This window comes from Phalacrocorax carbo, chromosome 7 (assembly GCF_963921805.1).
Source record: "Phalacrocorax carbo chromosome 7, bPhaCar2.1, whole genome shotgun sequence".
Lineage (NCBI taxonomy): Eukaryota > Metazoa > Chordata > Aves > Suliformes > Phalacrocoracidae > Phalacrocorax > Phalacrocorax carbo.
Window position 1 is genome coordinate 44861540 of NC_087519.1, and position 22903 is coordinate 44884442.

The window sequence follows — 22903 nt, forward strand, 5'->3', positions numbered from 1 at the left end:
GAAATACATTCCAAGCTAAGACTTGGGGCTCTGAACAATTCTTATCGGAAGACAAACACTGAAAATGTATAGCGAAACATCTCCTTTTTAGATTATAAAAAACAAACCTTCTGCCCTCTGCTGTTTAGACCAGGAAAAAAGAAACTGGGATACGAATCTGTTGAGAAGTGTATAGCTAAGGGCTGCGCCTAACTCTGCTTTTAAGAAAATAATCTAGTTTATACTTAAACTAGTTGGATTTTTAGTAGTTCTATGCACTTGGACTCTGCACTGGCATAAGGTTTGCCTGAATTTAGTGGTCTATCAAAAAGGTTCCAGGGAGCCATTCACAAGTTGCTTGCTTCCTAAAACCAAAAGCTACTTGCCATACACAGGAAGGGCAGTTCCGCAAAAGTTAAATTTGCAGTAAACCAAAACATACAAAAGTTCTACACTGAGGGTAACAGATTATGTTCCATACTTAATATATTGATTTCTAAAGATGAAATAGTAATACACTCACAACTTCCTCACGGATTATTCAGAACTTAATTGGTGTTTGTAAATTGCTTCATGATTAAAATGCTGTGCTGCCTACAAATCTGTTCCTTGACTTTTTAAGGGGTAAGTTGAAAGTCACTTTTTTTTGTTATAAAATCAACAATCAGTTCTTCTAGATTTGAAGGAAAAAAACAGTAGAGAAATGGCCTCAAATTAAACTTTGCTTTTAGTGGCTAGATACCAGAGCAAATTTTAAAAAGCCTATTAAAAATTAAATGGGTTAGAAGTAGCAGTATTACCTTTTTCTTTTCAATAGCTTGTGAATAATGCTTTGTACTCTCCGTGTCTTGTTCAAGGGTATAAAGTGATGCAAAGTCATGAGAGGAAACAAGTTATATAGCTTTACATGTCCGCTTTGATTTTGGATAGAGTTTATGTTACAACAGAAAAATCCAGATCCATGAGTGAATTCTTATTTTACCACTATCTGTGGGTTACTGAAGTAGACACTTTTTCACACTCCATCTTCATCTGCCCTACAACACAGCAATACTGTTACTCCCACATTGGTAACTCAAATCAGTATGATTACATCAGCAGCAGTAATCGTCATTTGATGTGCATTTGCACTAATCATGTTTTAGATATAACTCTGCTGTCTGCACATCAGTACTTGTGCCGTGGCAGCTGCAAAGCCCTTGGTAGCTGCCCTGTGTGCTATGAAGACAGAGAAAGGGGGAAGTTGCAGAGCTGTAGAAAGACCCATTCCAACCTTGCATAAAGGCAAATGTACCTTTCTAATAATTAAGCTAAAATCCCTAGCTGCTGAGAAGCTGCTTTTCCAGGCTCAGTACTTATCCCGAGAACTAACTGAAAGGTACAATGCAAAAGCAACATGCTTGGTGTAAAGGATCTTCCTCCTTACTCTTCTTGAGTCTGTTTATGGATCTCTGCCAGAGTTTGAGTTTCCCTGAATTTCACCCAGTTTCCAGGTTTAACCTTGACCATCCTCAATTCATGCAGTTTGTTAGAGGAAACAAGGCCATCCAGTGTCACATTTTTTCTTCTAGACTATTGTAATAAGCTTTGAAAAAGGGAATATGCAGCTTTCTAATGACATTCTGTATTCACAAAATCTACTTTGAACTGTCCATTTACTCATGATCACTGAGGGAAGCCCACCCCTTCTGTTTAGGACATGCTTCCGGACATGACGCACATGTCAACTGCCACCATTTACCGTGACGCCAACTAGCTCTACGGCAGCTAATTTTCTTTTCTTTAAACGTTTAAGAGTCAGAAAGGTAAATGTGTTCAGATTCATAGGGCAGTAGTGAGATGAGACACAAAAAGCTTCTAAGACATGTATCTAAAACTTCTATCTTGCTGCCCAGAGTCCTAGACTATGGCTCTAGTGAGATGGAACAAAGAGAAAACACTGGCCTACATATAGGCTGTTCTTGTATTTCACCTGAAAGTGTAGGCCAACTACATAACCAAAAAAATACTAATCAGAAATCCCAAGTAGTAACATTTGTTCACATTTAATTACCACATACTACATGTGAAGAAAATTCTATGATTCTATGAAAAAAGTCACCACAGATGGATGGTAAATGAAACACATTGCTGATTCATATATGGGAGAGGAAATGAAGTTTGTTCGCACCATCGCCACACTATATAAAGCAATTAGAGAATAAGCAACTCCGTATTCTAGAAAACTGACTTTAAGTGGTAGCGTTACTGATTACAGCACTTCTGCCATGCAGGTTTCATTTGAAATAGTACCTCTCAAAGGTTTTTTTTAAAAATCAAAACAATAAGAAAACCATGCATTTCTGAATGCAGGAAGCCAATTAATACAGAAATTTATGGTGTTGCTATGACAGTAAATATACAGTTATTGCTAGAATCTGTATGTAAAGGTTCTCTTCCATAATTGTCCTCTCCAATATACTTCAAGGACTTTATGATGCCCCCTCACTAGTGACAGTTAAAACATTAATGGGTCAAACTAACCTTAGTCACAAAAGCTACAAAATATTGCATTACAGTACAACTGAAACGTGACTTTTGACATAACCTTTGTTATGCATTTTTCTTAAAAATGGAAAAGCATAATTTATGTTGCAATACTTAGCTTGTCTTTCCTTTATCAGCACACCATCCAAATAGGGGAACAAAAATTGGGGTTTTTTCATCCCAGCACAATCACACCACAGTCATCATAACAGGAAGATCAGATTTAGCAGAAGTTAACACTACTTAATCTGCCTCCTGGACCATAGTTTTACTTTTGTAATTTTTCAAATCACCTTTACATATAGAAATACCCAGTATGCTAACTCATGTTTAGGCCACTGGGTTTTCTATGGTAACTGCTACCTGCAGAAACCATGAGACTGCCCAGTAGGGGTAACTTTGTTAAAATGGAAGCTTTAGCTTGATTATACTTTTATTGTACAGGAGGGGTAGAAAAGCAGTGTAACACCCAGCCTCCGAGCTGACTGAATCCTCTGGAGGAAGAGGGCAGCAGCCCCACATGTACTCTTACACATGCATGAGCCTAGAAGGAAGAAACATTCCTGTAAAGCATCATTCCCACCAGTATAAGTTGTGGGGTTTTTTTAAATTGCAAAACAGAAGCAAAACCAAGGGGAAAATAAACTGCTTGATAAATGTAAAAATAAACATGCAGCTTCATATAATATTGAGACAGCTCTACTTTATGTAGGAAAGCTCTTCAAGTAGAACTATACTAATTTAGAGCTGAAGAAATTCTCAGCATAGCATGCTGAATTCTACATTTGCAAGTAAAGCAAAAAAAATTACCTATCTCATATCAAGCAGGTGTGTAAAGTTAGCACCTATAGACATTCAGCCTATAATTACTGGCTCAAGATCCTGGCACAGGAAAGCATTTCATCTGATCCAGATGTTTATTTCTCCTCAAAATGTATTTGTGAACATTGTTTTTAGTTGTTTCACAAGCCGCTTAGTATGAAAACAGCCACGCATCGATACTATTTCATGTTGCGCACTATTCTCCTGCAATGGTTTGTTTTCATTTCCCCCAACGCTTGCTCCAGTTGCTGAATGAGGTGGAGGAGGGTAGAAGGGTCGGTTTGCAACACTTGGGCAATCTGATCTTCATCCTGATTAAGATGTAGCTTTAGAGTCACAGCAGGCTTAATCTGTTGTCTCAAACTTCTGCTTGCAAGCTGCACGAGGGAGTTTAGATGAAACAGGAATAGAGAAACAAACAAGAAAAGGATGATTATCAACGCTCATATTTACAATTTACAACAGGTTTGCAGGACCTACTTGGAGGACTGTTTAAAAATCCTTTTTATCCACATTAAAGATATACACAATCTATTGTTTCATTTTATCATTAGGCAATACTAATCCACTTTAAGCAATGCTTTCATAGTATTTCTGAAAATTAGGTGATAATTAAGACCAAATATATTTAGTATATACTAATATTTTTAAAACACCAATGGAGCTATGAATTCAATTTTCATAAAGCAGCAATTACTTTGCATCATTAAATATGCTGTTTATCTCATAACCAGCTACCTTTGGTGCAGTAACAAAATTATGTCAGTTTTAAATACATGAAAAACTGCTGCCTCAGTTACTTGGAAATAATATAAATTAATTGTTTTGTGGTTGTTTATGATGTTAAAAAAATGTAAAGTAAAATACAGAACATTGAAAACATAATAGAAGTTACCTGCACATCCAGTCTCCATTCGAGACTGTGATAGCTGGGAAGCTTTGGTGCCAGCTCACTGAGAATGCTTCTGATCTCTTTCCTGTTATCGAGGTACAACTGGAGCAATAATTTGTTCAATTCATCTGAGAATCCGAGAACATGAATGGAATCTTGGAAATCTATCTCAGAAATCTAGAAATAACAATTTAAGCTTTAATACAGAACTGTTGTAATAATCATTATTTGTTGAGAATCAAGTAAAACTGTAAGTACACATTACATAGGGCACGGTGCAGTTATTTTCCTGCAGGAATGTGTCAGGGCAATTCTACAGATAGGACAAAACAAATCATCCAGGTTTTAAGTGATTTACATGTGTTGATGTATTACTGGTGATTTGCATGAGCTTCAGGAGCAGTTTTAGATCAGTTTTTTAAAAAATAAAAACATTCAACATCCTCACATTAAGCCTTCGAATCAGAGAACAAAACGCAACCCAAAGAAAGCATCTGAGCTGTCATGAGGAAGTATGTATTTTGATCATCAATTTATCAACAGTATCTTAACATAATATTGATACTCAAATTATAAATATTCTGAAATTATCTGAGTGCCTGCACATGTAAGCAGGCACCAGGTACAACTTTAAGGCTCACGTTACAGTAACTCAGAGTAGTCCCAAGAAAGTGATTCCCACAGGTTCATGCCTTTGTGCTGACCTGGAGAAGCTTGGTTCATCCTCATGGAAACAGTTATTTATTAAACTGAAAATGTCATACCTTTACAACACATTCCTACCATAAACACCTTCTGTGTTCAACTATTCTACCATAATACACTGTAATTTACCTGTCAGTCAAGTCACCTTACTTCAAGGGAAGATTCTGCAATGTTTCAATCCCTTCCCCACCATCTCTTCAGAGCAAAACCTGCCTGAGTTCAATCTGTAATTACTTGTCTCTGTATCCCTTCTCCATGTCTTCATTGTTCAAATACTCTACTGTGTCAGTAGTAAATAGTCTTTCCAATGGAAACAGTAATTATCCAACTATTATTCTTTTAATATCTTCTTACACCCACCCAAACTTCTCAGGTCAGGAGCTGAGAAAGCTCTCAAACCTACCGTATCAGACAAACATAAGGAATACTTAACAGAGGGTTAGTACAGCACACATCCCACACAGTAGCTCAACAACAACAACAAAAAAATCTTCACTCAAGTTTTGTTATTTAGACAGAGCTTAATCCTGAAGTATGCTTCTCTATGGACTAATTTACCACATGTTCTTGCTATACGCTATTAAAATATTGTAAATTTTAGCTTCAGGCACTGAATTCCAGAGTCATCCACGAAGACACAATGTTTCAATAAGAGAACAGCAGAAGAGACACTTTTTAATTAAAAGAACACATGTCATCAGAATTTTGAACTCTCTTTTCTTCATTCAGTGGTATTTTCAGAGCTGTAAGTGTTTAAAAGACATCACTTGAGTGCATCCCTGGATTCATTTCACAAAGGTATCCTTACCATAAGCTTGGAGCTTTCAGTAAGAAGGTAGGTCAATCCTTCTACCCCATGCTGAACAGTGTCCGCACCAATGTTAAGTTTTCCTTTAAAGAAAGCACAAAGTACCTTTTACTTCCTTATTAAACTGCCACAGCAACAATACACAAAACTGCAAATTCATGCAAAGCTAACTTGCAAAATATGTATAGAAAAGGAAGAATAGAGGGTTCAAATAATAACGTAGGGGCATCAAAGAGCAAGTTAGACACCACCACCACCCCCCCGCACCCAAAGCAAACCAACAAAACAAAAAACCCCAAACCTATTTCTTATAGCACGATACAGAGAAAACTACAGGCTCCCGCACTGACCCGTGGACAGAGCGCTACGGGAACGCGCAGCTTGCAGATCTTGCCCCGGAAGGCAGGCGCCGCAGGCAGGGCGCACAGCCCGCCGCCGCCCCCCCGGGCACGGCAGCGCCCCGCTACCAGCCGGGCTCCCCGCCGCTCCGTGCCCTCAGCCCGCTCCCCCGGCAGCCCCGCGCCGCAGGACCCGCCGCCCCCCACGGGCGACAGGGACCGCCGCCGCGGGAGCCCCCGCCCGACCCCCGGCTCTTACTGGCGGCCGCCTCGCAGGCCCGCGGCGCCGCGCCCCGCCGCAGCAGCTCCACCGCCAGCCGCCCCAGCTCGCCGACGGCTGCTGAAACGAGAGGAGGCGACTCGGCTGCAGGCGCCGGACAACCGCGCCCGCCCGCCCAGCGCTCCGCCGCCCCGGCCCGCCCCGCCGCGGCCCCCCGCCCGCCGGGCTGCTCCCCCCGCCGCCGCCAGGACGGGCCCGGCGCAGGGCCGCGGGCGCTGCCGGACCTGCCTCGCCCAGCCCCGGCAGGCAGCCCAGGTGCGCCTTCTGCTCCTCCGACAGCACCAGCAGCATCCCGCCCCGCCACCCGGCCCCGCTCCGTCCCCCGGAGCCAGGCCGCCCGCCCAGGAAGGGGCGGTCCCCGCCCGGCGGGACGGGGCGCGGCGCGGCGCCTGCGCGGGGCCCGGCGGGCGGCTGCCGCCGGCGGCGCTGGCAGGCCGGGAGGGGAGCAGCACCGAGCCAGCCGACCCCGGCTCGGCGGGGGCCCCTCCGCTGCCGGCAGAGGGCCTTCGCAGCAGCCGCTGTGCAGCGTGCTGGGCCCGGGCCCGGGCTGAAAGGGCAGCCCCGGGTAGGCGCGGCTCTGGCGCTCGGCGGTGCGAGAAACCCGTGTTCTAAGGGAAACGAATACAGAACTAGTCTGGGAGACTGCGGGAGAGACGGTCCCTGCCCGCTGTGCACCCCAGTAGCCAGGATAACCTGGTGTCCCCCCCAAAGTATTTGTTAATGCAGTTAAATCATTCTTGTTTCACAGGCCTGTGCTAAAACGATGGAATAGATTATAATTTTATGTGCCCTTTGCTTCCTAATAATGCTGTTACTCTACCTTATATATGCAATTCAAACCCACTTTGCACGTATGGCCTGCACATATTTTAACACTGAGATCGTGCGGAGGGGTGCTGTGCTTTATTGCCCAAACTGAAAGGAAAAAGATGATCCTCTGGTGACACCGCCATGTCCTACGGGTGGTACACAGGTGCGTTTGTGGGCTGAAATTACATAGAGCTGGCATTGCTATTCCCACGTGCCTAAAATGACTTTCTAAAAACATGTATCCCTACCATGTTAAATAAAGCTAAAAAAAGCAAACAGAAAAAACCAACAAGGTTCTAAATTACTAAAACAATGCATAACCTGCTCATAAATCTTTATTTCCTCTTTTAGGAGAGAGTTCATTTTGTTAAACAGAAAGGCTCGCCAACAAACAAAGGGTTTGTTTTAGAACAGAATAGCGTTTGGAAAATGTGAGTGGAAAAATATTTTATTGCGGTTTATTACCAGACTGAAGCACTGGATTTTCCTGAGATAACGCTGTGTTTTTCCACAAGACAGGCAGGCAAGAACTCTTTCCAGCTATCCCACACATCTAGGTGAAGTATTATGCCTGTCAACAGATATATTCCAGTATATAAATTACCATAATTATAACTACAGGAAATTTTTGCAATTTTATGGCTGGGAAAAAGGTACAGTACAAGTTCCTGCAAGGCTAGTGGGGTGGGGGTTCTCACTCGCCAGGATAGTAGCCTCAACACTGTGAGTTTCTTGTGAGAGGCTAATAATCTAGTTTTGGTAAGTTTGTCCATTATTTCCATTCCCCCTCCACCCCACCCTGTTTTAAACATTCACCCATCCTGTTATGTGCTCTGGGTAATGATGGTCAACAGATCTCAGGACCACGACCTTCTACTACAAAAAGATATGAAAATATATTATGGATTCATTCCTCATCTTTTTCTTACTTAGTTCCAGTGCTTTCCAGGAGTATGTCCAATATTACAAGCACAGGTATCAGAGACTGAGATATTAAATGTAATACTTAAGCACTTGTGTAGCTGTACGCTTCTACGGGAGAACTTATCTTGGGCCGCATATCTCTGGGACACAGGGCTCTGCCCGCCCTGGGGACAGTGATGCACAGACATCAATATGATGGACACAAAATGTCCGTTTATTTAGCTGCGTCACACGCTTACATAGCTCTTGCGCTTCCTGTTCCTGCCACTCCTATGGGGAGGAGTCTATCTTTCCATCACGTCCCGTGATCTTCCGGTCGCCGATCCCTGTCTATTCCCCTACACACTTGTTTTTGGGATCTTCTAGAGGATAGCTTCGCATTACTTCTTAAAATCATAAAGGAGAAAGTAGAGGTAACAATTGTGAATCAGCGTGGAGGCAACGTAATTTCTTAGCCATCCTCATAAATTAAAACAACTTTTGGTGCTATATTAGGATTACAGACTTTTGTTTCTAGTCTTTGGATTTCAAGCATGACCTTCCAGCAGATGTTCACACCGGAAGTAGCAAAGTTCCTAATCAACTCATCCAAATAATTTTATTTGCAAAGTCCTTCTACGTATCTCACCTGTGCATTCCACAGACAGTCCTGCCGTATTTTTTCCAAGCTACAAAGTACTTTTTTCGTATTCTCTACTTGGTATGTCTACCTGAACTTGGGAAAGTATTACTCATAGACGTGTAGAATGGTTTGGGTTGGAAGGGACGTTAACACCTAGTTGCAAACCCTGCCATGGGCAGGGACACCTTCCACTAGACCAGGCTGCTCAAAGCCCCATCCAACATGGCCCTGAACACATCCAGGGATGAAGCATCCACAACTACTCTAGGCAACCTGTTCCGGCGCCTTACCACCCTCACAGGGAAGAATTTCCTCCTAGTAGTTAACCTACATCTACCCTCTACTCCACTCCAGACAGCCTATTCACTGGTACTGCTAAACAATAATTAAAGAGTCTTTATTTTGGATTAAACCAGTTTCTGATTGATATAACCAGAAGCTGACTCAAAGAGACAAAAAAAAAAAAAAAAAAACAACCAAAACAAACCCAAACTAACAACAAAAAAAACCCAGTTCAGATACTAACTGTCCTCTCGGTTGCTGATACCTCACCCAAATCTTCCAGATTTCAGTCATTCATTTTAATTCCTTCTGTCCTTTGTCAGTTTTAACCCCTGCTGAGGACCTCTGTCTGCTCAGCTGAGGATTCGATTTACCTTAGCAATTTTCAGTGTCCTGCCAATAGTTCCTCTCTTTTTCCAGCGCTGGCACATCAAAGATTATATTCTGTCATCATAACACTTTTCATCTGAGGAGCACAAAAGATCTTAAAATATTGTAACTCTGAAGTAAGAAAAAATATGATCCCCAGTTATGGATGGGAATACCAAAGCAAGGAGAAACTTACGTATACTGCAGAATAAATTAATATTATCCTCCATGCTACTCCAGTTAGACCATTTCTAGGACTAAAATAGAAAGTTTAAGAGTGCAGACAGGCCTGGGTGGCTCAGCTAATGTTAAGTATAATATGGACAGCAGTACTCTCACTGCATTGGAAATTCTGATTTCAAGACATCCTCTCCTATTTTCCAAACTGCACTTAACCCCTGCCATAGAATCTATTACAATTTGCAAAAGAGAAACATTGTGTAATGTAACTCCATTCTTAGTAAGAATAAAATGTATTCTTAGCACCTTTGTTAACATGGTCTGTTTTGCTTGTGATTACTGTTCCTTGCAGTTATTGATGCATCACATTTTACTGTCCATTTAGTTTGTGATTTCTGCTCTGAAGGATACTTTATGCTGACAGATCATCTCTGAGTTACAGTAAGACTCATGAATTTTTGTATTTTGAAAGAAAACCAGGGAATTGTGTTTTGAAAGCATATAATAAATCACACATTTTCCTGCTGTCGCCAGTTCAGTGGCAAGTAAAGTTAGATGTTCTGGGAGAAGATACTCCCTTTAAAGCTACCATAAATAAAACGGAGGTTCACAGAATATACTTGCTAGGAATTCTGCTCAGAAAGGTTTCAACTTTGCCTCTCATTTTGCAGCCACAATCAAATGCAAACAACTTTGGAAGACTGCCGCTAGTGTTTGAAAGTGGGCGGGATCTCTAATCCGTTGACAAACTATCAAAATAAGTTTTTACGAAGACCAATCCTTCAATGGGAATAGGGTAAAGATTATGTCCATTAGGATCTACATTATTATATTTTTTTACTAAGATATGTAAGGAATCTCTCTACAAATATAAAAGTTTGGTGGATTGCAAGTATTTTGCAGGAAGCTGCCATCTTCTACTCATATTTAAGATCAAGTGACTCCAAGAAAATAGAGTAATTCTCTCTACTCTTCTCTTGGCCAACAGTTTGGCTTTGCTGTTTAGGATAATACGTCCTTCAGCCCTAGAAATTCATAACACATACACATACCCTGGTAGAATTACAGATATGCACTGTCTCCTGTCAGGAGGCTAACTGACCGATTAGCCTCGCAAGAGTCAATGTGTTAGCTAAATGGAATTTTGAGAAAGATACAGGTTTTACTTGCGTATGTTTCTAAAGAACATATACATTATATAATGAAAAACCTTGGTGGACTTTTTTTTTCCCCAGAAAAGAATACAGAAGTGAATCCTAAATGATACAGCTTATCTTATACTTTTAGTCTGTTTCATACAAACATATCTCCATTATGTTTGGATAATTTATTTAAGCCAGAAATCAGAAAACCTTTGGTTTGCCCTGAAGAAACGTGTGCGTATTTAAAGAACACGTTACAGTAACAGACTGTGAAATCTTTAAATAAAGGTGTTTAGAAAATAAGTTTGTTAAGTGAGAAAAAGGAATACAAATCTTATGCTTGAAAAGCAAATACAAAAATTATGGGAGAAGGTAAAAGGGAAATAAGATGAAGAGGTAACATACATGAGAAAGGAGGAAAAAAAACCCCTGAATATCCATGCATACAATAAGTTAACTACTCTAGGAATCTTGATAATTGGCTCAGAATGGCAGCTGGTTTCCTTCGTGCTGTAAGAGCATCAGTAGGACAGTGCAGAGAAATACACAGTATACACGGCAAGGAAAAAGAATTAAGAAAAGTCAAAGACTGGAAACGTAAAATGAACCAACAGGTAATATGAAGATATTGCCTACCTAACTGGAATGTGTGAATCTGTAGAAGGACTTGCTTAAAAGTAGACACGTACAATCCAGCTGCAAAACTGTGATGTTCTCCATTGCCACAAAACTGGTGGGATCGATCTTTGTGAAACTCTCTCCTTAGCAGTCAGCCAGTCTGCTCAGGAATCCTATGGCATGCCAGGCAGAAAAGAGACATACTCTTTGAGCACATAAACACCCCGTGTTAGATATGACCTTTTAAAAATAGCCCAAGCATGTGCAGGGATGAATGTCACCGACTCCTGACAGATGTTCTGCGGAAGACCTTTATTGTCAGATTTTCACTGCTTATATATCTTTTCAACACATTGCTCACGCGATCACGCGCACAATTTCTGTTATCCGTCAGCTAGCTCTAAGCACTCGCCTTATGCTACATTCTGATAGGCTGTTCTATTTGCGCTACTTCATTTGTTTTTGCTTACTTAAATTCTTCTTGGCATTTCCCACGTTCCTGTCTCTGTTTTTTACTGCCACATTGCTTCAGTTCAAGGATGTGTCAAACAGTGCTAAGTTACTTGCAAATTCATCCCCCACAAGCATGAGTTCAGAAAATGTGACAAAGTTGTGGAACACACTAACATTCCAGGAAAAAAATGCAAAGGCTATCTCCACTAATTTGTGAAGGTCGTTAGCTCCCCAGCTGGCCTTGAAATACGGGACATAGCTGTTAGAGAGATCCAGGCATTCTAGCAGTGCTGCATATAACCTTACAACAAAACTAGGAAAAAAAATCCAGATATTATCTCCCATTATTGAGATGAACTTTTCATACTGTTTCTGAGTGGGTGGTCAGGCAGTCATAATTCTAGTCTACATATCCTTTCTATGTGGATAGAACATCCTGTATCTTCCCCAGAGAAAATGTTATTGTAATCATGAAGAAAAAGGTTAATTAAAGGAAGACATAAATATGCATAGAAGTCAACTTTGGAGGAAGGCTGAATGATTTTTTTCCCATAAATATTATTTTGTTAAAGCAAAGCATACCACATGTTGAAGGAATGATAGAATCATAAAATCATTAAGGTTAGAAAAGACCTCTAAGATCATCAAGTCCAACCATCAACCCACGCCCCCAGGCCTCCTGAACTATGTCCCAAAGTGCCATGTCTACACATTTTTTTAACACCTCCAGGGATGGTGACTCCACCACCTCTCTGGGCAGCCTGTTCCAGCGCCAGACAACTCTTTCAGTAAAGAAATTTTTTCTAATATGCAATCTAAACCTCACCTGGTGCAACTTGAGGCCACTTCCTCTCATTCTATCACTACTGACTTGAGAGAAGAGACCAACACCCACCTCACTACACCCTCCTTTCAGGTAGCTGTAGAGAGCAATAAGGTCTCCCCTCAGCCTCCTCTTCTCCAGGCTCAACATCCCCAGCTCCCTCAGCCGCTCCCGTAAGACTTGTTCTCCAGACCCTTCACCAACTTTGTTGCCCTTCTTTGAAAACACTCCAGCACCTCAATGTCCTTCTTGTACTGAGGGGCCCAAAACTGAACACAGCATTCGAGGTGTGGCCTCTCCAGTGCCGAGCACAGGGGCACCATCCCTGCCCTGCTCCTGCTGGCCACACTATTCCTGATACAAGCCAGGATGCTGTTGGCCTTCTTGGCCACCTGGGCACACTGCTGGCTCGTGTTCAGCCGGCTGTCAGCCAACATTCCCAAGTCTTTTTCCTCCAGGCAGCTCTCCAGCCACTCTTCCCCAAGGCTGTAGCGTTGCATGGGGTTGTTTTGACCAAAATGCAGGACCCAGCACTTGGCCTTGTTGAACCTCATATAATCGACCTTGGCCTATGCAGCCAGCCTATCCAAGGCCCTGTGCAGAGCCCTCCTACCCTCAAAACAGATCAACACTCCTGCTCAATTTGGTGTCATCTGCAAACTTACTGATGATGCACTCGATCCCCTCATCCAGATAATTAATAAAGATATTAAACAGAACTGGCCCCAGTACTGAGCCCTGGGGAACACCGCTTGTGACCAGCCACCAACTGGATTTAGCTCCGTTCACCACAACTCTCTGGGCTCTGCCATCCAGACAGTTCTCCACCCAGTGAAGAGTAGACATGTCTAAGCCATGGGCCTCCAGCTTCTCTAGGAGGATGCTGTGGGAGAGTGTGAAAAGCTTTACTAAAGTCCAGGTAGACAACATCCACAGCCTTTCCCTCATGCACTAGGCGGGTCACCCTGTCATAGGATGAGATCAGGTTGGTCAGGCAGGACCTGCCTTTCATGAAGCCATGCTGGCTGGGCCTGATCCCCTGGTTGTCCTGCACTTGCCTGGTGAGTGCACTCAAGATGAGCCACTCCATAACCTTCCCTGGTACCGAGGTCAGACTGACAGGCCTGTAGTTCCCTAGATCCTCCTTCCGGCACTTCATGTAGATGGGTGCCACATTTTCATTGGAATGAAAAGGACCTTCATTCACTATTCTCCTAAGAATAAGACACTGTCAACCCCTGAAAGACGCAAAAGTGGTAACTGGCATAAAGTAGCAAGTACGTTAATTGTCATAGAATCATTTAGGTTAGAAAAGATCTCTAGGATCATCAAGTCCAACCATTAACCTAGCACTGCCAAGCCCACTGCTAAACTATGTCCCCAAGCACCACATCTACAAGTCCAGGGTTGTGACTCAACCCTGGACAGCCTGGTCCAGTGCTTGACAACCCTTTCGGTGAAGAAATCTGTCCTAATATCCAACCTAAACCTCCCCTGGCACAACCTGAGGCCATTTCCTCTTGCCCTATTGCTCGTTTCTTGGGAGAAGTGACCAACCCCCACCTTGCTACCTTCCTTCCTTCCCCACCGTTTTCTTTTTGTGCTTATCTCACATTTCTCAAGTCTTTTTTTCTAGTTTTCGGCTTTTTTAAACACAGAGTTGGGTTAAAGTTAGCGAGGGTGGAAAAAAACCCCCTCGTCCCCCTCCCACCGCTAGAAGTCGATGTACTGCTCTGCAGCCTGCTCGCCTTCCGCGTGCTCCCTCGGCAGCACCGACTGCCCAGCCGGCCGCGCCCCGAGCGCCCACAGGAGGCGGCGGGCTCCGCACCCAGGTGCAGCCGGGGCAGGGGCGGCCCGGCAGCTGCTGGGGGTTCGGAGGCGGGGACAAGCCTGGGCCGAGCCGCGCTCCCACCGACCTCAGGTACTGAGAGAACCCCAACCCCACGGCGCTGGGGGAACCCCAAACCCACCGCCCCCTTGGCCCTGAGGGCGCCTCGACCCCGCCTCCCCGGGCCCCGCCCCTCCGGAGCCCGCCCACCTCACGCACCGGAGACTGACTGGCAGCCCGGCCAAGCAATGGCCTGCCCCGGGCTGACGCCTCTTGCCGCGCGGCGGAGGGGCGGGACTTCCGGGCCTGGGCGCCGAGCGGAGGGAAGCCGCCATGGAGTCGGCCTAGGCGCGGCCCTCGGCTACCGGCGCCGGGCCCTGAGCCGGGCCCGCAGGTGAGCGCCGCCACCGCCGCCGCGTGCTGCCGGGGCGGGGGGCGCAGCTGCCGGGTCCCCTCAGGCCTCTCCCCTGCTGCCGGGCGTTCTGGCGTCGCGGCCGTTAAGGAGTTACTGGGCCCGCGGCTCCATTGCGCAGCGTTTATTTGCCTCCACCCTTGGAGCGGCGAGGCGAGGCGGGGCCGCCCCTCCGCGCGGCCCAGGCGGAGCCACGGCCGGGCCTGCCGCCCTGTGCCCGGCGGCCGCCGGCCCTGGCGCTTCCCGTTCCCGCGGGCTGTCACGGCAGCCTGAGCGGAGATCTGCCGCGGCGGGAGAGGAGGGAGGGAAGGACGCTAAAGCACTCTACCCGCGTCGCTCCTGGGCCGATGAAAGCTAAACCCTTGTTCTGGCATTTCACAGCTCTGCCTGGTGTGTGACTCCTCTCGGGCTGTCTGTGCGCTGAGGTACTGGTTAGGCTTGGCAGGTAACGAGTAATGTGGAGCCTGGCAGTCTGATGACCAAAGTGCTAGTAAAAAGATGAAAACAGGTCGGGAGGAGTAGTTCCCACGGCCCGTCAGATCTGAACACTGAACTTCCCTTGCGTGCATTAGCTTTCAGTTCTGTGGATAGATCTTAGGTGGAGATTGGGGTGAGTAATGATAAGATGACATCAAAACGTAAAAAGCCAGAGACATTGGGGCTTTGAGAGATATGTGTGAAAATTATTGATGTTACGTGTGTAATTTATGTTCATTCTCAGCTTGGGCTGCACTTTGCAAAATTCCATAATCTCCCAGAATATTTAGAATGTTGATACTGAGCTTGTGGCAGGACAAAATGTCTGTATGTTCACATGACTCTTGTGATTGCTACAAGTGTTGTAATCCTGTTTGGCACTAAAATAGGATTTAAGTTTGTTTAATACAAATGTGCGAGTTAGTTCTTTTCACCAAATAGAAGGGAAAGAGCTGTTTTCTTGAGGGAGTTGAAGCATGAGAATAACTATGGGGACAAGGAATTGCTTTGTGCTCCCTTCTGCTGTGAAATAAGTTTTGAGTTGATTGAGGTACAAACTTCAAAAAAATTGGTATTTGCAGGTACTTTGTGGAGCTTGGTTTGTGCATAGTTGCCAAAAGCTCTGAATACTATTATTTGTGTCTTAAGCCATGTAATTCATGACATCTTAAATGTGCCCCCAAGACTTGTTCATGTTGGTAAGTATGAAACTGGTATTTTTGACATGATGCAGGACTGTATCCAAAAGAGTGTTTTCCACTCAGGTTACCTTCTCTGGTCCGGGAGTCAGTGTATTGGTGTTAAAAACACTGAGGGTTTCATAACCCCTTATTACGAACAGAAACAATACTGTTAATGGATTAGGAGGTAGGGAAGGTGTTCTTAGTGTCCAGTACTGCAGATAGCTGTATCTATCGTGCATTGTCAGTTCTTGTATTGAGCTTATTTAGCCATCCTTGTCTTCTACTGAGAAGGGTCATTTTGCTTTCCTCTTCCTTTGAAAGTATAATCATGAATGTATTTTATGTTGTACATACACCAATACTACTGCTGCCTTATCTTCATGGGCAATACCTTGTCTGATGTATTCCAAGTTAGCGTATTTACTTCATGGTTGTCTTGCTGCTTGTAGAGATGCTGTGATACAGCACACCCCACATTTCTGCCTCCTCAGTTCTGACCTGGTGATCCTCTTCAGTCCTGTGACAAAGGGATGTAGCTCCTCAGGCTTAGTTTTGTGAGTTCTAGGATGCAGAGTAGGAAGAAAAAAAACAGCTCTCAAAATGCCTGACGTTACTTAAGGAGAACTTTTGTTTATAGACACTGGAAAATCAGGTGTAAAGTGCTGAAGATTAATGCAGACTTAGGTTTAACTTCTATTGTGTGGTCTACCTATAGCCTTTAATTACATACACCTGCATTTCTGGGTGCTGTAAGCTGCCTCATTCAATTAAGAGCGTAGTCTGCAAATAAGCCACAGAATTTCAGGAATTGCAAGGCTTTTTTGCTTGCATGTGAGGCAATAATTCCTGGGCCCAGAAAAATCTGTTTGTATATAACTGCTTGACAGAGAAGACTACACTGTAACTGCATGTTATTTGCAAGGACAACTTTAATTCTGGTATTTTCTAACCTTGCTCAATACTGTTTTAATGCTTTCTCTGTCTTGTGAGGTATGTGCTGCATTTACTGTATTGGTTAAAACACTGATAGCTTCAAGTGTATTGTTGCTTCTGTCATAGCAAATACGATTGTATTTATCCTTCCAGTTTCACTGACATCCTCTTTGTTAGGGCAAGCTGAGGAGAGAAATTGGTAAATCTTAACTTAGAAATCAAATTTCATGAATTTCATAATTCATTACAGGTTCTTGTGACTAACTTCTGTTCCGCTAACCAGTTGGAAGTTTCACAAAACAGATGTCTGAATGAGCAAGTCACAATCATGAGAACTGTTTTTGAAGATACTAGCTGTTTCCTCCCATTAGTAATAATGAATTTTAATTATCTTCATGTTAGTGTCAGTTTAAATCAAATCTAACTCTCCAATATTTACTTTAGTTAATGTTGAGGACCTCAGATCACGGGACGATGCTTTCTGCTTAAAAAAATGACAAAGGATAGGGCAGGAGGACAGAAATTCTTAGGAGTTTCTTGATTCTCAAAGAGAATGTAGTAGTCTTGGCTGTGATTTTTTGATTAAGTCAACAAAGTTACTATTATCAGAATGAAATATCCACAGTCAAATGAAAACAAATCCATATGGAACCATAAGAAGCCTCACTTTGGATGTTTGCAACAATCATACAAACAACTTGGATGACTTAATTGAGTTTAAGTGTTTGTGAAGTACTTCTAATTCTTCCAATAAAAGCAGTTAGAGGAGACCCAGATGTTCTGATAACTATATAATTAAGCATGTACAGTATACTTTTAAACCTTGTCCCTGAATTATTTGAACTATTATAGCAATATTGAATCCAGTGTATTTGCTGCTGTTTTGCATTATCACCATTTTAATTTTATGTCATTTCAAGTCATTTCTTACTGTGAGACTAAAAGAATTTCTAGAGAGACTTAGGTATCCATCTGTGGACCAAGCAATTCTTTTAAATTCAGCAATGAAAGTGGTTAGTTTTCATACTGAATGTAGCACTTAATTGTTGCTTGTTTTAGACTCTGAAGTAGGTGGTGTACTAGTTCACATGTGGTTTTTGTTGAATGTGTTGGGATTTTGAATATTGGATTTTTTTAGTTTGATCACATTTAAGTGTAAGTTTTTATAAGGGGAATAAGGTATTTTGTACTGCTTTGTTCTTAAGTGATTGCCTGCACATAATCATGTTACAGCTAAGCCTAAGAGGAATTTGAAGTTCCTCTGTAATCATTGTCTGTCTTAAGACTGGATTATGACTGTAGAAACAGTATGAAAAGAAAGGGTCAGATGTAACTTGTCAGTGGAGAACAGAGGTCCTGATCTTTGGCATTTGGTTGTAGTTTTGCAGTAAAAGGCATTTAGAAGTGAGAGCTCAGGGGGAGGCTCCTCTTGGCTGCTTCTCTTTAACAGTGACTACCACTGTTCTCATGGGGCTATTCCTGATGCCAGAGATTTCCTGGGAACTAGGGATGATCAGGCTGTACATGCGTCCCTTACTGTATCCCAGGTTAGTAAGAAAAAGGTGGTTGTGGGACACTGGGTCAGGGTAAATCTCTGCTACTATTCCTTGCTCTAAAGAGTTTTGTTAAGATGATCCTCTTCAAAGAAAAACAAAAAGGTATTTGTTTAAGCACTAAAATGTATTACCTCAGTAGGTTTTTTTTGAATAAACCTTCTGTGTGAGAGAGTTCTCTGTCACTCTTTTAAGACCCTGTCCAGCAGACAGAGTCTGTTGTCCAGGTGGATCATGATGCAGAATCCCACTGAGTCTTGCCCCTCTAAGCTTGTGTGCTTGTCATGGTCAGGCTGAACTTGGGTAGTACAATCAGATTTTAAGAGCATGATGCACAGAAATGAATGACAGTTGTTGTCTCTCAAGTTCTGTAGATGGAAGTGCTGCTATTAAATTATCTAGGCTATTACATAGTTAAAATGTGTTCTTTTAAAACACAAATTTAGAAACCATCTCCTGTGTCAGTATGTTTGTAAAGGCTTGTAATATGCTCATGTAGATTAAGTGTATTTTTGTGACTTTATACAGAGTATTAATGCAGAACATGTTATGCTAGCACTTTGGTGAAATTGTACATTGACGTTGAGTTCTGTTTTAATAAGATGAAGGTGATGGAATATGACATCTGGGGAAAAGAAAATTAAAGAGTAAAGTCAGTAAAGAGCAGGAGAAAACAAACAGTGGTTTAATTTTTTTATAGAGGTGGGGCAGGGGTAGAGGCATGGCAGTAATCCGTCCTGTATTTTGGGAACATCATACAGGACAGAAGCCTCTACATGTAGCTCATGAGAGAAGGGAGAGTAGATGGGCATCTGGCCAGGATTCTTATCCAGCTCCAGATCTTCCCTCTCTGGAAGTCTCTATCCCTTTGTCAGCTAACTATTCCTCCAGTGCAGACTGCATTTCTCAACAGTACAAATTAAGGCTAAATCTCAACCCCCACATTACTGCGAGCCGTGGGAAGTATACATACAGGAATGTAACCCCCTTTAAAAACATGAGGAAACTTCTAAGGGAGGAAAAGTATTAAAAGGTACAGTTTGTGTGGAAATTCAAGGACTCAGAAATGAGGAAATGTTAATTTTATGACAACTTGTGCAACTTCAGTTTATCCATTTGCCCTTTTGTGCAGAAATGACTATATAGTTTAACAAATCATATTCTCAGTTTTCCCTGCAGAGCCTTGTTTCATTCAGTACGTGAGTGGCGTGCACCAAAAGTCCTAAGTCAGTTACGTGAAAAGCTGAAACTTCTTCCTCTCCCTTGCTCAACCCAAGCTTTTAGATGCTGATTTTGCAATTTAGCTAGTAGAATTTTTACCTTCATATGAACACGTATTATGTAATTGCCTTTTGTTTGTATTAGAAGCCAAAAGACCTGCATTGGATTAAATGCCCATGGGCACGTGGTATTGAGCATTTTGGACTAAAGCTTTGCAGAGACACCATTTCTTACTACATTAAACATCACTTAGTGAATATTACATATTTGCACCATGTTGTTCATATGTTTGTGGAATGTGAGAGCATATATTTGGAGGCCCTTTAATAAGTGTGGAGCAAGTTGGTCTTTCACAGACATCAATAAATTCTGTGGTCCTAAGGAACAGCCTTCCAGTCATGGAAATGATATTTCTACCTACATCATGTTTGTCTAGATTGGGACTCTCATTGGTGCCAGAGAAATAATTATTTGGAAGAGGTGTTTAATTTTTTTTAAAACTTTAAAAATAAAATTCTGTTCATGAAAATGTTTGTTTTGGTTTGATTTTTTTCCTCTCAATGACTTCAGTAAGGGTGCAGGTATCATTGCTCATACAAGGAAGGCATTCAGGCCCTTAATTTGTGGTTTTAACATACAAAGATATATTTTTTTAAAGTGTGGCAAAGGAAAAATATAAAAATGTTTGTATTTCTTCCTCTTTACTCCTTTCCTTTTTTTTCTTTGATTAATGACAACTCAGCAGTTTCTGTTAGAAAGCATGCTCCTCTATTTCCAGGCATAAGCTGTTGCTTTTTGCTGCTGGTTTTGATGAAAATTTTTTAACAAAGCAGAAATCACTTCCTTTTAATGTCATGAGTTTGTGAAATACTTACAAGCATACTTTACAGAGTACTTGTGTTCTTTTTTTTAAAGGTCTCAAAAATGCACACACTTTACAGGAGACTAAATCTGCTGTCCAGACCATGAGTCACATTTGAGCATTTGTGAATTCCACTGAAGTTGATAGAACTAGTTTGTATTTGTTACCTGTTGGTGTCACACTGGTTTTGCAAGTGTGTATTTAGAATAAATGCTTTTAGTATAATTACTCCCGGTACACAAGGAATTTTGCTGATTTGGATTTGTGCTAGAAGGGAAGATTAAGAATGTCTAAGGATGATTGATATCATTGAATGTTCATTCTTGTGTACTGCTTGCACTGCTATGTGTTGCCTTAAGCTTTCTGAAGCGTTACTAGTATAATTTTTGTGTTTTATGCATACATTCCCATGGAGGTTACAGACTCTTAGCAAATGGGACTTCTATCTCTAAAATAATGATATAAATTAAAGATTACTTGTTTCTCAAAAGTAAATTCAGAATATCGTTTTTGAGTACTTTAGAAGAAAAGTTTTAACTGACCAATAGAGCCCAGTAAACTGACAGAGGAAAATATTTGCTATATGCCTTGACTTTTTTTTTTTCTGTTGTTGCTGCAGGTATTAAATAAGATATGCTGTTGTCAATAGGAATGCTGATGTTGTCTGCCACTCAGATATACACTATTTTGACAGTTCAGTTATTTGCTTTCCTGAATCTTTTACCTGTGGAGGCAGATATTTTAGCGGTAAGTATAAGAATATTTTTCTACATAGATGAAATCTCTATAAAATTGAATCTTCATTTAAACTATTATGTTAATGAATCAGTACAATAAATGTTATAGCAGGTTGCTTGGAATGGAATTGCCATAACAGTTTAGTTCAATAAAAAAATAAATTGTACATTTTTGAATGAGCTTACAGGTGATGTGTGATCAGATACCTTGCCAGTGAAAGCACTTAATTCCTTCAGTCATTTAAAAAGTTCCAATCTGACTGCATCTCCTATAGCATGTTATAACCCTATTAAGAGTTCCATGATTATTTGGTGTAGACAGCAATTTTAAGTTTTGGTGATGGAAGCCATCACCATTTAGGGTGCCTATATGAATAAAGGAAGTAAAATAATTTTTTATGGCTAGTATAATTTATGTGCATGCTGGAGGCCTTGTCAGTTAGTTTTTGTATATATATACACATATCTATATACACATATCTATATATAGAGATATATACATTTTTTTAAATAGCTGATAATCTCGGCTATCATTAAGAATAATATTTTTGGGGGAATATTATAGAATTTAAATTAGAATTTTAAATGATCAAGCTAATAAACAGTCTAATGAACTTAGCGTCAGTGGTAAAAGTTGTTTTCTATATCATGTAGTTTTACGGAGGAAGTTATATGCGTCTTTGTAGGATAGAGCTTAAGCCACTGAAATAATTAAACCTAAGTACTGTAGTCTCTGTATTCTCTGCTAGTTAGTGATACCCAGGAGAGTTGTTAATATCATATCAATTAATTCAGGAGAACAGAGTGAAAAAGCCCTTGAAGCTAAATGTTAAAATAAAAATATTTAAAAGGTTTTGGTAATGTGGGGTTGATGAATACTGAATTATGTTATTTGGATCTTTGTGTTGTTACTATTCTATTACTATTTTTTGTAGATGATAAGTTTAAAAACAGTTAATGCAGATGGATAACTGCTTTATTATGGAACTGACATCATCTATTGTGAAATTTTAAACTGGCTTTCTACTGTAAACCTGATTTCCTCTCCCCCTTCCTCTCTCACCAGCTCCATGCTTCCTCTTTTCATAAAAAAAGTAGTTTTCGTTCTTGCTACTTCCTTCCTTAGAAAAGATATTAAAAAGCAAACATACCCAAAACTAAAAAAAAACAACACATCAGCCTCAAAAAAAAAAAAAAAAAAGGCATTTTGGAAGTTTAGTTGAATTTCTTCTATTTAAGCCTCCATGTGCAGGATTCTAAAATACTTCCATCTAAAAATGAAGTGTCGCATTTGGAAGTTAGATCTATTCAGACAATATCTTTGAAATAGGAAATGAAGAGATGAACTAGACCCCTATTAAAACTTTGCTGTGAAAAGGAGCCAGTGGAATGCTTAAGAGATACTCAGAAGAAGAGGGAATGTTTGCACTCTGTGTCACATGGAATTGAAGGCATACAGATAGCTTATAATCTTGAGAGGTTTCATGGTTTAATGATTGCCCATTTGGGGAGCAAAATTACAGCTGATGTTTTGGGTTTGCCAATGAAAGAAATCCTTCTTTTCCTTAGATGCATTTTTATATGGTTCTGTGTTCTCACATAGTTGCAGCCTCAAATGAAGGAT

General features: G+C 41.6%; 2 protein-coding genes across 7 annotated transcripts in view; one reads left to right on the forward strand and one right to left on the reverse strand.

Moving 5' to 3' along the window:
* Positions 1 to 2005: 2005 nt before the first annotated feature.
* On the reverse strand, positions 2006 to 11512 carry COMMD2 (COMM domain containing 2). 5 transcript variants are annotated; one of them, XM_064457774.1, is made up of 6 exons: positions 11316 to 11512; positions 7626 to 7731; positions 6330 to 6410; positions 5733 to 5815; positions 4223 to 4396; positions 2006 to 3704 (listed from the first exon to the last, which is right to left on the reverse strand). In XM_064457774.1, exons 2-6 carry the CDS (start codon positions 7711 to 7713, stop codon positions 3507 to 3509), a joined length of 624 nt encoding a protein of 207 aa, XP_064313844.1. In that variant the 5' UTR covers positions 7714 to 7731; positions 11316 to 11512; the 3' UTR covers positions 2006 to 3506. The 5 variants fall into 5 exon arrangements, with proteins under 5 accessions (XP_064313844.1, XP_064313845.1, XP_064313847.1 ...); XM_064457775.1 differs by having other exon boundaries at positions 6330 to 6407; positions 11316 to 11511; XM_064457777.1 differs by lacking the exons at positions 7626 to 7731; positions 11316 to 11512 and adding an exon at positions 6575 to 6720 and having other exon boundaries at positions 6330 to 6407.
* A 3159-nt stretch (positions 11513 to 14671) lies between these two features.
* RNF13 (ring finger protein 13) overlaps positions 14672 to 22903 on the forward strand; it is a 44480-nt gene continuing 36248 nt past the window's right edge. The window contains exons 1-2 of one of the 2 annotated variants that reach the window (XM_064457780.1): positions 14672 to 14795; positions 21162 to 21289. In XM_064457780.1, coding sequence (XP_064313850.1) covers positions 21176 to 21289 — 114 coding nt within the window. In that variant the 5' untranslated portion in view covers positions 14672 to 14795; positions 21162 to 21175. Of the gene's footprint in view, positions 14796 to 15183; positions 15204 to 21161; positions 21290 to 22903 lie in introns of those variants that run through there. The other variant, XM_064457781.1, reaches the window with a different exon arrangement.